General features: G+C 45.2%; 1 protein-coding gene across 6 annotated transcripts in view; it reads left to right on the top strand.

The window, feature by feature from the left end:
* GLYR1 (glyoxylate reductase 1 homolog) overlaps positions 1-12,030 on the top strand; it is a 46,240-nt gene that overhangs the window by 25,308 nt on the left and 8,902 nt on the right. For 2 of the 6 annotated variants that reach the window (XM_084882337.1, XM_084882341.1), the window contains 6 exons: positions 4,667-4,766; positions 9,224-9,334; positions 10,002-10,103; positions 10,807-10,969; positions 11,252-11,431; positions 11,765-11,889. In XM_084882337.1, the coding sequence (XP_084738463.1) occupies positions 4,667-4,766; positions 9,224-9,334; positions 10,002-10,103; positions 10,807-10,969; positions 11,252-11,431; positions 11,765-11,889 (781 nt within the window). The remainder of the gene's footprint in view (positions 1-4,666; positions 4,767-9,223; positions 9,335-10,001; positions 10,104-10,806; positions 10,970-11,251; positions 11,432-11,764; positions 11,890-12,030) is intronic. The other 4 variants (XM_084882339.1, XM_084882342.1, XM_084882338.1 and 1 more) reach the window with 3 other exon arrangements.

The raw sequence follows: 12,030 nt of genomic DNA on the forward strand, positions 1-12,030 counted from the left end.
ATTTTCCTGTCTGTATCTTCCAAAAGGTTCTTTCACATCCTAAAAACAGTGCATCTTTTACATCAGTCCTAATTTTTTGTGCTATCGAAATCCCTGATTCTACCAGTTTTTTGGAATGACTTCTCTTTGTAGAGTGGAGGAGATAGAGGCATGATATATACTAACTGGAGGTTGCCTGTGCCCTCTTAAAACCCAGGACCCCTCAGGGGATGTAGTAGTGCAGGCGGCTAGGGTGTAGTTCCCGCTCATCCCGGCCCTGCTGTGATTGCTGTTGCCATTGTGGAGGCAAGAGAGGCTTGCACCACCACAGCAGCACTCGCCAGCTGTGCATCTGGTACCCATTCCCACTGTGAGAGCGCACTGATCACCAGGGACAGCTCCTGCATTGAGCATCTGCCCCCTGGTGGTCAGTGTGTATTATAGCTACCAGCCAGTCAATCTGTTGACCAGTCGCTTAGGCTTTTATATATATATATATACTAGTGGCCTGGTGCATGAAATTCATGCATTGGGGAGGGAGGGTGTCTCTCAACCCTGCCAGCACCCTCTCCAATCTGGGACCTCTGGCTCCTAACCACTCACCTTCAACTGCCCCCCCCCACCACCACCACCACCACCAGCCTGCTCGCCTGCAACTGGCCCCCCCACTTTACTTTCCTGCTTGCCCCCAACTGACACCCCCACCCCTTGCTGGCCTAATCACCCCCAACTTTCCTCCCCTCCTGGCCTGATCGCCACTAACCACCTCTGCCTCAGCCCTGCTACCATGGCTTTGTCCAAAAGGTCTCCTAGAAGGTCTCCTGGTCTAATTAGCATATTACCCTTTTATTAGTATAGACTAGAGGCCCGGTGCACAAAATTCATGTATGGTTGGGGTCCTTAGGTCTAGCCGGAGATCGGGGCCATCTCGCCCAGTCCCAGTTGGGGCCTTGGCCTGGCCCGGCTGCTGGGTGCAACCTGCCAGCTGCCGGACATAGCCTGCTAGATTGGGGAGGGGACCATGGGAGATTTGTCAGCTTGGGGGAGGTAGAGGGAGAGGTTTGCTGGCCATGGGAGGTAGGCTGTAGGAGTGTACTGACCACCAGAGTGCAGCTCCTGCATTGACCATCTGCCCCCTGGTGGTCAGTGTGTCTCATAGCAACTGGTTGACCAGTCATTCCAGTCATAACGGACACTTAGGCTTTTATATATAGAGATATCTTTTATTAGTATACTATCTAATAAAATGGGAATGTGCAAATTGACCATCACACTGTCACAAAGATGGTGGCGCCCAGTCCCCTCAGCCCCGCTGGAGTCCCACAGTCTTCTCAGCCCAGCCAGTGGGGGGCAGCAGGCGCACGGTGCGGCCGGACCTGCCCTCAGGCCCCCAGCAGTCCAGGGCCAGCCCAAGGTGCAGGCAAGCCTCGGTTGGTGGCTACCCAGCCGCCCAGGGCCACCCAAGGCTAAGGTAACCAGAGTCAGTCGAGGCTTGCACTGCCGGCAGTGTCAGCAGCAGAGGTATGATGGGGGTGTTGCCTTCCCCTGATTTCTGGGTCACCTCCCGCCCCTGTGGGCTCCCAGACTGTAAGAGGGGGCAGGCTGAGGGACTCCCCACTCCAGTGCATGAATTTTCATGCACCGGGCCTCTAGTGTATATATATGAGTAATATACAAAGTGTCCCCTTGGGAGTTCAACCTGGAGGCTGGGAGTTCAGTCGCTTGCTATGATGTGCGCTGACCACCAGGGGTGGCACAGAATGAAGGAAGGCCCCAGCCAGCAGCTTGAAGGCCCTGTTCAGCCCTTACCTCTGGTCAGGCCTAGGGACCCTACCCATGCACGAATTTCGTGCACCAGGCCTCCAGTATATAGATAAAAAGGAAGATGGGTGTCACCCATTCATTTGATGAGGATTGTGGTGTTTTTAGAACTAAGACAGGTTGAGTATATTCTCAGTGCTTTCATCCAAGGCCTATATTGCCTTTACAGTAAAATACTTTTTTAACCTGAGTATGAAGCCAACTAAAGCTAACTAGCTGTATTGTTCTTAATCTACGTAGTCTACATTCTACATCTTATCTCAAGGGCACCATGAGGACTGTTACCGTGTTTCCCCGAAAATAAGACATCCTCCGAAAATAAGACCTAGCGCATGGAAAGATAAGACATCCTCCGAAAATAAGACCTAGTGCATGGAAAGATAAGACATCCCCTGAAAATAAGACCTAGCGCAACTTTGGGAGAAAAAATTAATATAAGACACTGTCTTATTTTCGGGGAAATAGGGTAGTTGCCATGTTAAAAATCCAGAAGCTTCACCCCCAGTTCTGCAGGGTATCTTAGAACAAACACCAAGAAATGGAATAAGATTTAGAATCATAGGGAAAACTTACACTACCTATATCGCTGTGAATGACAAAAGATGTTGTTTTTATGCTTTGGCTTAAAACTTAGTGGACAGGGCACCATTTGGTGAGGAAGGTGATAGGTTCCCTTTTCCTTTTCTTCAAATGTAAATATTTTATTGTTGACCTATTGCAGATGTCCCCCATTTCATCCCCCTTTGCCCACCTCCACCCATCCCTTATTGCCCCCCTCCACCCCTGCCCTCACCAAACTATTATCCATGTCCATGGGCTATGCATATATGTTCTTTAGCTAATCCTTCACCTTTCTTTATCCAGTCACTCCCATCACTTCCCCATTGACATTTGTCAGTCTGTTCCATGTATCTATGCCTCTGTTTCTATTTTGTTCGTCAGTTTATTTTGTGCATTAGATTCCACATATTAGTGAGATCATATGGTATTTGTCTTTCTCCAACTGGCTTATTTCACTTAGCATGGTAATCTCCAGGTCCATCCATGTTGTCGCAAAGGTTAAGAATTCCTTCCTTTTTATAGCCGCATAGTAGTATTCCATTGTGTAAATGTACCACAACTTTTTTATGTGCTCATCTACTGATGGGCACTTGGCCTGTTTTCAGATCTTGGCTATTGTAGATAAGGCTGCTATCTTAAGGATTCTTTTTTTTTTTTTTTTTTAATATATTTTATTGATTTTTTACAGAGAGGAAGGGAGAGAGATAGAGAGCCAGAAACGTCGATGAGAGAGAAACATCGACCAGCCGCCTCCTGCACACCCCCCACCAGGGATGTGCTCACAGCCAACGTACATGCCCTTGACCGGAATCGAACCCGGGACATTTCAGTCCGCAGACTGATGCTCTACCACTGAGCCAAACCGGTTTTGGCATTAAGGATTCTTAGGATATATATACCCAGACGTGGGATTCTGGGTCAAAAGGCAGTTCCATTTTTAATTTTTTGAGGAAACTCCATACTGTTTTCCACAGTGGTTGGACCAGTCTGCATTCCCACCAGTGCGCTAGGGTTCCCTTTCTCCACATCCTTGCCAGCACTTGTTTGTTGATTTATTGATGATAGCCATTCTGATAAGTGTGAGGTGATACCTTGGTGGAGTTTTAATTTGCATTTTCTTGACGATTAGTGACCTTGAGCATTTTTTCATATGTCTGTTGGACATGTGTCTTTCCTTTTTGGAGTAGTGTCTATTTAGATCCTGTTACATTTGATTCTCTCTGGCTGGGACAGAGAGAGCGTGAGAAATGCAATTTACAACAGGAATTAGGGGAAACTGAGTAGAAGAGCCAATTTGCAGAAGTGGCTGCAGATGTCTTACCAGAGACCAAAAATACTGAAAGGATAGCACAAGTCAAAGTGCAGAAGCTGCAGAGTGTGTCCAGAGCTGAGAGAAAGCCCAAAGTAAAAACTACAACATAATGTAATAAGAAATGAAGAAAGAGGTATAGCCCAGTCACATGCCAGGAGAAATAATAAAGAAATACAGGAACCAAGAAAAGACATTTGGGCAGGGTAAAATCATCTGTAAAAGCAGCAGTCCCCAAGTTCTTGGGGTTGCAGAAAGGAGCAGGTTATAGGAATTAAAGGGAAACAGAAAATAAAAAAGGGTCATAATGGGCCTGCAGTTAGAAGGGTGTGGTGGAGAACAGAGGGTGGGCCAGCAGATGTGGGAAGGTGCAGAAGGCAGATTTGGGAAGAACTCGTGCACTGGGAAAGGTTGGCTCCAAAGCTCAGGCAAATCTTTGAAGAAGAGGGTCGTGGCTTGTCTCTGCTATCAGGAAGAATGCAAAGGTACTATAGGTTTGGAGCCTGAAGAGGAAGGGGAAGACTGGGACCCAGGTTTCTGCAGTTGAGGAAGGTGACTGGCTCTGACTCTTCACTTCAGTTACTTGTCATGGATCCTGGTGTGCTTTCAAGAGGTATCTGAAGACCTAGAACTCAAAACTCTTGCAAAGCTGGAGACAAATGTCTGCTTTCACACTGTTAAGGAATTGTAAGCCCAGACTATCAAGGCATCAAGGAAATTATTTGTAACACCTAAACCAGAAATGTTATAATTCTTTCTGTGGCCCTTTTAAATCTAGGGACACTTTTAAGCGATGGCATAATAAGAAAAGGCACAATTCTGCATGCCCCACATCTGCCTCAGTGCTCATGGTGTCAGAGCATCGCCGAGCGATGTTTCTGGTGGTCTGAGATCCTACCCCAGGTTTATGAGGAAGCAGAATCTGTGCTACATTCAGGACACCTTACCCTGTCCCTTCCACTCCTCCCCAAACTAATTAGTCTCTCTCTTTTTCAGGATAGGATTTTTGGGCCTCGGCCTAATGGGAAGTGGCATCGTCTCCAACTTATTAAAAATGGGTCACACAGTGACTGTCTGGAACCGGACTGCAGAAAAAGTAAGCATTAATGAGTGCTGCTTGTCAGATGGGGAGGGAACAAGCCTTGATCCATGGAGCTTGGGTAACTAAAGATGGGAATGTCTTCCCGGTGTCTTCACTCAGCATTCTAGTTATGGTAGAATAGGAGGAGCCACACTTTTATTCAAGCAGGTAGATATGTAGACAGATAAGTTTAGAGTATTAGTATAGAAACAAGACATTTAAAAGTACCCAGGGGTGCCATGGCCAGTGTTGCTCAGTTGGTTGAGCATCATCCCATGCACTGAAAGGTTGCTGGTTTGATTTCCACTCAGGGCACATACCCAGGTTTCAGGTTTGATCCCCAGTCAGGGTACTTGTGGGATGCAACTAGTCAATGTTTCTCTCTCTGATCAATGTTACTCTCCCTCTCCCTTCCTCTCCTCTCTAAAGTGAGTAAAAAAATGTGTGTGTGTTTATTTTTTTAAAAATTAGAGAGGCATGAAATTTGTGCAAGAGAAGGCCTTCCTGCCCTGGCTGGGTAGAGTGTCGGTCTGTGGACTGAAGGGTCCCTGGTTCGATTCTGGCCAAGGGCACATGCCAGGGTTGTGGGCTCAAACCCCCCTCCCCCCAGTGGGTGGCATGCAGGAGGCAGCCAGTCAGTGGTTCTCTCTCATCATTGATGTTTCTCTCTATATATCCCTCTCCCTTCCTCCCTATAAAAATACATTAAAAAAAAAAGAGTAGGCCCTCCTTCCCCCACTGCCGGTACTGGCTTCCCTCTGGTAGCCATGACCCAGGCTTCCCTGACAGCTCCAGCTTCGTCTGGAAGGTCGTCTGAAAGGATGTTTTGTCTAATTAATATATTATGCTTTTATTATTATAAATACCCAAGAATATAAAAGTGAAAATTTGCACTGGCCACTGGCCGGTGGTGCTCAGTGGTTGGAGCATTGTCCCCCACACCAAAGAGTTGTGGGTTCAGTTCCTCTCTCTCTCTCTCTTTCCCTCCCTTTCTCCCTCCCTCCCTCCCTCTCTTTTTCCCTCTCTCTCTCCTTCTCTCTCCCTCCCTCCCTCCTTTCCTCCTTCCTTCCCTCTCTCCCTCTCCCCCTTTTTCTTTTTTCCCTTCCTCCTTTTATTCTCTCTAAAAAGCAATGGGAAAAAATATCTTTGGGTGAGGATTAACAAAAATAAAAATGAAAAAGGGAAAATTCCTCCCTCTCTGCTATTACCTGAGCTAGGCCATGTTAGGGTTTGCATCCTTTTTTCCATGCCCACAAAATACGAGTGTGTGTATTATGAAGTCATTGGTAAGGAATGTGTATAAATAAATCTACAACATCCTTTTCAGTGACTGTACTGTATTCAGTTTGGATTATGTTAGCTGTGCAATACATCATTCTGCTGTGATGATGTTCTGTTCCTGCACTATCTAGTTTGATAGTCACTAGCCACATGTGGCTATTTTCAGGGAGGGGGTCCCATCCCACCTATATCGCAGAAATCAGCAGCTCATAGTCATTGCCAGCAAGGACAGGCCTTCTAGTATTCCTGTGGCCTGTGGGCTGAACCTGTGGTCACAGCCTGCCCTGCTGGGCACAGTGGCTTACATATGGCTCTTGAGCACTTGAATCAAGTTTAGTACAACGGAAGGATTGAGTTTCTAATTTTATTTCACTTAAAATAGTCCCCTTTGGCCCTAGCCAGTTTTTCTCTGTGGTTAAATCGTCGACCTGTGGACTAAAGGGTCCCAGGTTCAATTCAGGTCAAGGGCATGTACCTAGGTTGCTGGCTCAATCCCTGGCTCCAATTGGGACACGTGTGAGAGGCAACCAATTGATGTGTGTGTCTCACATCAGTGTGCCTCTCTGTCTCTCCCCTTCCCTTCCACTCTCTCTAAAAAGAGACACCTCTGTGTACCTCTAGATTTTCTAGGCTCTACAGCAGTGGTTCTTAACCTGTAGGTCACCTAAGACCATTGGAAAACGCAGATATTTACATTATGATTCATAACAATAGCAAAATTACAGTTATGAAGTAGCAATGAAAATAATTTTATGGTTGGGGGTCACCACAACATGAGGAACTGTATTAAAGGGTTGCGGCATTAGAAAGGTTGAGAACCACTGGTTTACAGGAAAGTAGGTGAGTAAAGCAGGTAGAACTTGGGTTTGGAATAGGGCCAACCTAAGTCCAAGTCACACTATGCTGCTTGCTCTAGGATTTCAGTGAAATAGTTTACCTCCCTAGATTTGTAAAATGATGGGCAGCAAAAGCCCAGCTTCAAGGGGGTATGAAAGTTAAATGAGATTATGTAAAGTACTCAGCAAAGTGCCTGGCACAAGTTATGTAGTAAATGTCATCTTTGAAAAGCCATGTAATCCTTATAACAGTCCCCATGGAATTTTTATAAAAGGATCTTAATGAAAACGGCTCAATAAATAGAGCGTCGACCTGTGGACTGAAGGGTCCCATGTTTGATCCCTTTCTAGGGTACATGCCTCAGTTGTGGGCTCAGTTCCTAGTTGGGGTTGTGCAGGAGGCAGCTGATGAATGATTCTCTCTTATTATTAATGTTTTTCTCTCTCTCCCTTTCCCTTCCTCTCTGAAATCAATAAAAATATTTTTAATAAATAAATAAATAATCCTGTGGTCCTTCTGGAAAAAGATGAAACATTTTTAAATTTTCATTAAAGGAGAGTAATAAGGAGGTCTTCTCCCAAGTAAATGTGAAAACATAATAATGTAAATTCACCAAGATACATGTGTGCTCTAGCAAAGACACAGACCTACCAGGTAGCCCAGAAAGCCTAGGACTTCCTCTGATAGAGCCATCACACTGTGAATCAATGATAATGAAGAAGGGTTAGTCAGTAAGTATGTTCAGAACAACTGGTTAGAAATTGGAAGAAATATTATCACTTCCTACCACATAATAAAATATATTCCAAATAGATTACTACATTTATTTTTTCAAAGGAAAAACCAGAAGAAAATAAATCTATAGCCCTAGCTGATGTGGCTCGATTGGAGCATCATCCCATACACTGAAAGTTTGAGCGTTTGATTCCTGATCAGAGCACATACCTGGTTGCAGGCTTCATCCCCATTAGGGGGTGTGAGGAAGGCATCTGATTGATACTTCTGTCTCTTGTCCATTCTCTCTCTCCCTTGTCCATGTTTCTCTCCCTGTCTCTTCCCCTGCCCCCCCCCCCCTCAAAAGCAATAAAAACCTTTTTTTTTTTAAGGAAAGACAACTAAATATTAACATATCAATAGATACTCCCACAATAAAAAATAAAAGTGAAAGGTACACCAACTAAAAGTGCTTATAGCAAATATGATAGGAAGGGTAATATGTTGATTTTATGAAACACATAGTTTGATAACTCTTAAGATAAAAAGTAGCTTACATTCAACAATATATAAAAGAAGTAGCTCACATACCTTGTATGCATATGTGCATAATCCATGAACACAGACAATCAGGTGCTGAAGGCCTGAGAGGTGGGGGGGTTTGGAGGAAGTCAAGGGAAGAAAAAAGATTATAGATGTAATACTTTCAACAATAAAGAATTTTATTAAAGAAGTAGCTAATTATCAGGAGTAATCAAAATATATCACGTAAAAAAAGTTACTATTTTTAGCTATTTAAATCAAGTAGGATAAAATTTTAATATATTTATGGATGCTTGTTTCTTGTTTTTAAATGATGTACTCAGTGCTGGTGATTTAAGATCTTGTTGGAGATCATTATATATTCTCAGCCCTATTGAAAAACCATTTGTCTACATTTATTAAGAGCATAAAAACCATTTGAGCCTGTTTTATTCTTAGAAGTCTAAATTGGAAACATAAAGATATTTGTTGAGTCATTTATAATTAAAAGCAGTCCAAATATCAAACTGCAGTGGAGCCATTAGGTAAATCCAGATATGTCTCTTGATGGCATATTTTACAGCCATTCATTGTAAGTGATAATAATGAGACTATGGATAAATATAAGCCTTACAAATTAATAAACATTGAATACAAAATAGTAGTTACTCAATTTTTAAATACCTTTGGAAAAGGGTAATGCACTAAAATAGTGTTTTTAGACCCCAAGAAACGTCATAGAAAGGGATGGCAGGCAGCCTCCCACCCCCAGCCCTGCTTCCCTAGCACAGTGCTGAAAATGCAGGGCTGGAAACAGGCACGGTTTACATCCTGTTTTCATACAGGAATCCTTCAGCAGACACTTGTTTTATACTTACTGTGAAGTAAAACACCAGTCTAGGCACCAAGTATGCGAAAACACAAAACAGTCCTGAAGAAGTCCCATCCACTTCCCCCAGAAGTCAGACCACCAGCGCTGGTGTCCGGGCTCTCAGCCTCAGCTTCAGTCTCCTGCCTTGGGAGGCCAGCCTGGAGGACTGGGCACCGTATCTCTGGCCTGGCTGTCGTGTTTGTTGTGCAATGCCTGCAGCTCACGTTAGGATCTGTGACTTTTGCAGTGTGATTTGTTCATCCAGGAGGGGGCCCGCCTAGGAAGAACCCCCGCTGAAGTTGTTTCAACTTGTGACATCACCTTTGCCTGTGTGTCGGATCCAAAGGCGGCCAAGGATGTAAGGATCCCCTCCCTCCCCTCAGCGTCTCAGATTGTGGCCAGGAAAGCTGGCTGGCCTCCTCCCCTTCTCCCCTGCATACGGAGTGAGTGTCTGCATGTGGGGGGTTGAATTTCCCATCTTGGGGCCTTCTCCCATTGTGAAGGGTGTTTGCATAAGTTGAATACAGACTTTCTTTAATTCAGAACAAAGACTGCAAATGGCTAGGATCCCTGAGGTCTGCTGAAATGGTCTGTGTAATTGTTATTGAGCTGGAAGCTTTGGGATTGTATGTGCTTTTGGTCTATGTGCCAAGTTCCTATATTTGGCTATCACTGTATTTATATGTTTTAAAAGTTCAAGGGCAGTAGTCATCTTTTTAAACTGGTGACTAGCCTGTCTAATCAAAGTAAATCCAAAGAAGCCCCAAAACTGAAACACTGAGATTCCATCTTTTAAATGGGAAGTTTTTAATAGAAATAACTATTTTTAAAGATAAATGGGATACCAGAAATACTTTTCTTTCCCTTGCTTATTTACTTGCTTTTCCCTTTTCTGCCTTAATATTTATTAGCTCCTTATCAGAAAATGAACCAAAAAAGCAAGTGAATTCTGAATTTGGGTCTAAGGGGTTCCTGGTTATCTGGCTGGGGGCCTGGGCTATTGCTTCTCCCTTGTGTCCCCACAGCTGGTGCTGGGCCCCAGTGGTGTACTGCAAGGGATCCGTCCCGGAAAGTGCTACGTGGACATGTCAACAGTGGATGCTGACACAGTTACCGAGCTGGCCCAGGTAACAGCCTTGTTCGGGCTGGCCCTACAGCATCCTTTTGGTTGGATCCCAAGACCTAAGCTGACCATGCCCAAGTGTGGATAACTTGGTTATGCAACCAAAGCCAGAGAGGAGAGAAGAAATGAGGCCAGTAGCCTGTCTTCATTCTCTACCTTCAAAGTCACAGTTAATCTAAGTGGCCACAAGAGGAGAGGTGCCCCCTAACTGAGATGGGCATCAGATCCCATAGTTGACAGCCTCACAGTGAGAAGCAATCCAAGCTGTCAGCACAGCCTTTTTGGTTTAAGCATCTATTTGCTAAGTATTCTCCTTCTGAGCTGCTGGGCCCAAATGAGGGAGTGGTGACTTCTGGCTCGTGTGTGTTCTAAGAGTGAAGCCCGGGAAGGGCGGTGTCTATAGGAGGTGTGGACAACCAAGCAGTTGGCACAGCCATGTTTGGTTATAATCTTTGGTCTTTATAAGAAGTTCAGAGTAAATGGGAACTTATGAGGAGAGCCCTCTCTGTTTACCACATGTGAGTCAGGCATCTGTTGGAAGATATCTGCTGACCCTTCCCCAGCATTAGTCCAGCACCTTTGCACAGATGTCGGCTTTGGGGCTTCCATGTGGAGGGCTTAGTACTTCCACTCAAGGACCCTCTTTACTCCCTACCTGAGACCGTGGGAGAGGTAAGGTCTCTAGAAGCTATGACTTTCCTTTCCAGGTGATTGTGTCCAGGGGGGGCCGCTTTCTGGAAGCCCCAGTCTCAGGGAACCAGCAGCTGTCTAATGATGGGATGTTGGTGATCTTAGCAGCCGGAGACAGGGGCTTATATGAAGACTGCAGCAGCTGCTTCCAGGCGATGGGGAAGACCTCCTTCTTTCTAGGTAACATATCTGCCCACGTGTTGGGCCACATTCCCCCTGGACTGCACTGATGACAACGTCAATCCCGCATGGCCTCTCAGCCTGGGGCCCCCGTGGGAAGGTTTCCTTTGATTTGCACATTTGAAGGAGGAAGAACCAGAAGGGTCAGAGCCAGTTCTGTCAGGGGCAGGTGAATGGGGCCTTCCCTGGGTGTAGAGGTGGGTCTGAGCAGGGATGAGGGGGATTGAAAGTCCCTGCCTGTCAGATTCTTGGAAAGTGACCATGATTCTTTGCCCTGAGCAGGTGAGGTTGGCAATGCAGCCAAAATGATGCTGATTGTGAACATGGTCCAGGGAAGCTTTATGGCAACTATCGCTGAGGGGTTGACCCTGGCCCAAGTGACAGGCCAGTCCCAGCAGACATTCTTGGATATTCTCAATCAAGGACAATTGGCCAGCATCTTTCTGGACCAGAAGTGCCAAAGTAAGTTGTCATTGGCCTCTCTTCTTGCCTTTTTTTTTTTTTTTTTTTTTTTTTTTTTTTTCCTAGAGCTGAGGGACTGGGTAAGGAAGGCCACTGTCACAACAGTTTCTTCTTCAGGGGCTCATTAGGTATAATAGATGCACCCTTTCTGTATTTCCAGGTAGTGAGCGTCCAGAGAGGTAGATGGGTTTTGGGTGTACAGGCTGGAACCTTGTCTCTTGGGTGTTTAAGGGGGGCAAGAAATGCTACATGTTGAACCCTGCTGATATTTGGCAGGTATTTTCTTATTTAGGGTCCTATTAGTTCTTCTGATACATGACTTTCTCTCCTCAGATATTCTGCAAGGAAACTTTAAACCTGATTTCTACCTGAAATACATTCAGAAGGACCTTCGCTTAGCCATTGCGCTGGGTGATGCCGTCAACCATCCAACTCCTATGGCAGCTGCAGCCAATGAGGTAACTACCTAAAAGAGCCAGTGGCTCAAGACCCAGCAGCCTTCCCTTTGTTTTTCTTGTTATTCTTCCCTTCTACTTACTTTTGCTTTTCTTTGCTATCTGGTCTAATCTCTCAGGGTGAAATGTTAGGTCATTGATCTT

Source organism: Pipistrellus hanaki (genome assembly GCF_964339955.1).
Source record: "Pipistrellus hanaki genome assembly, chromosome: 4".
In the NCBI taxonomy this organism is placed as follows: Eukaryota; Metazoa; Chordata; class Mammalia; order Chiroptera; family Vespertilionidae; genus Pipistrellus; species Pipistrellus hanaki.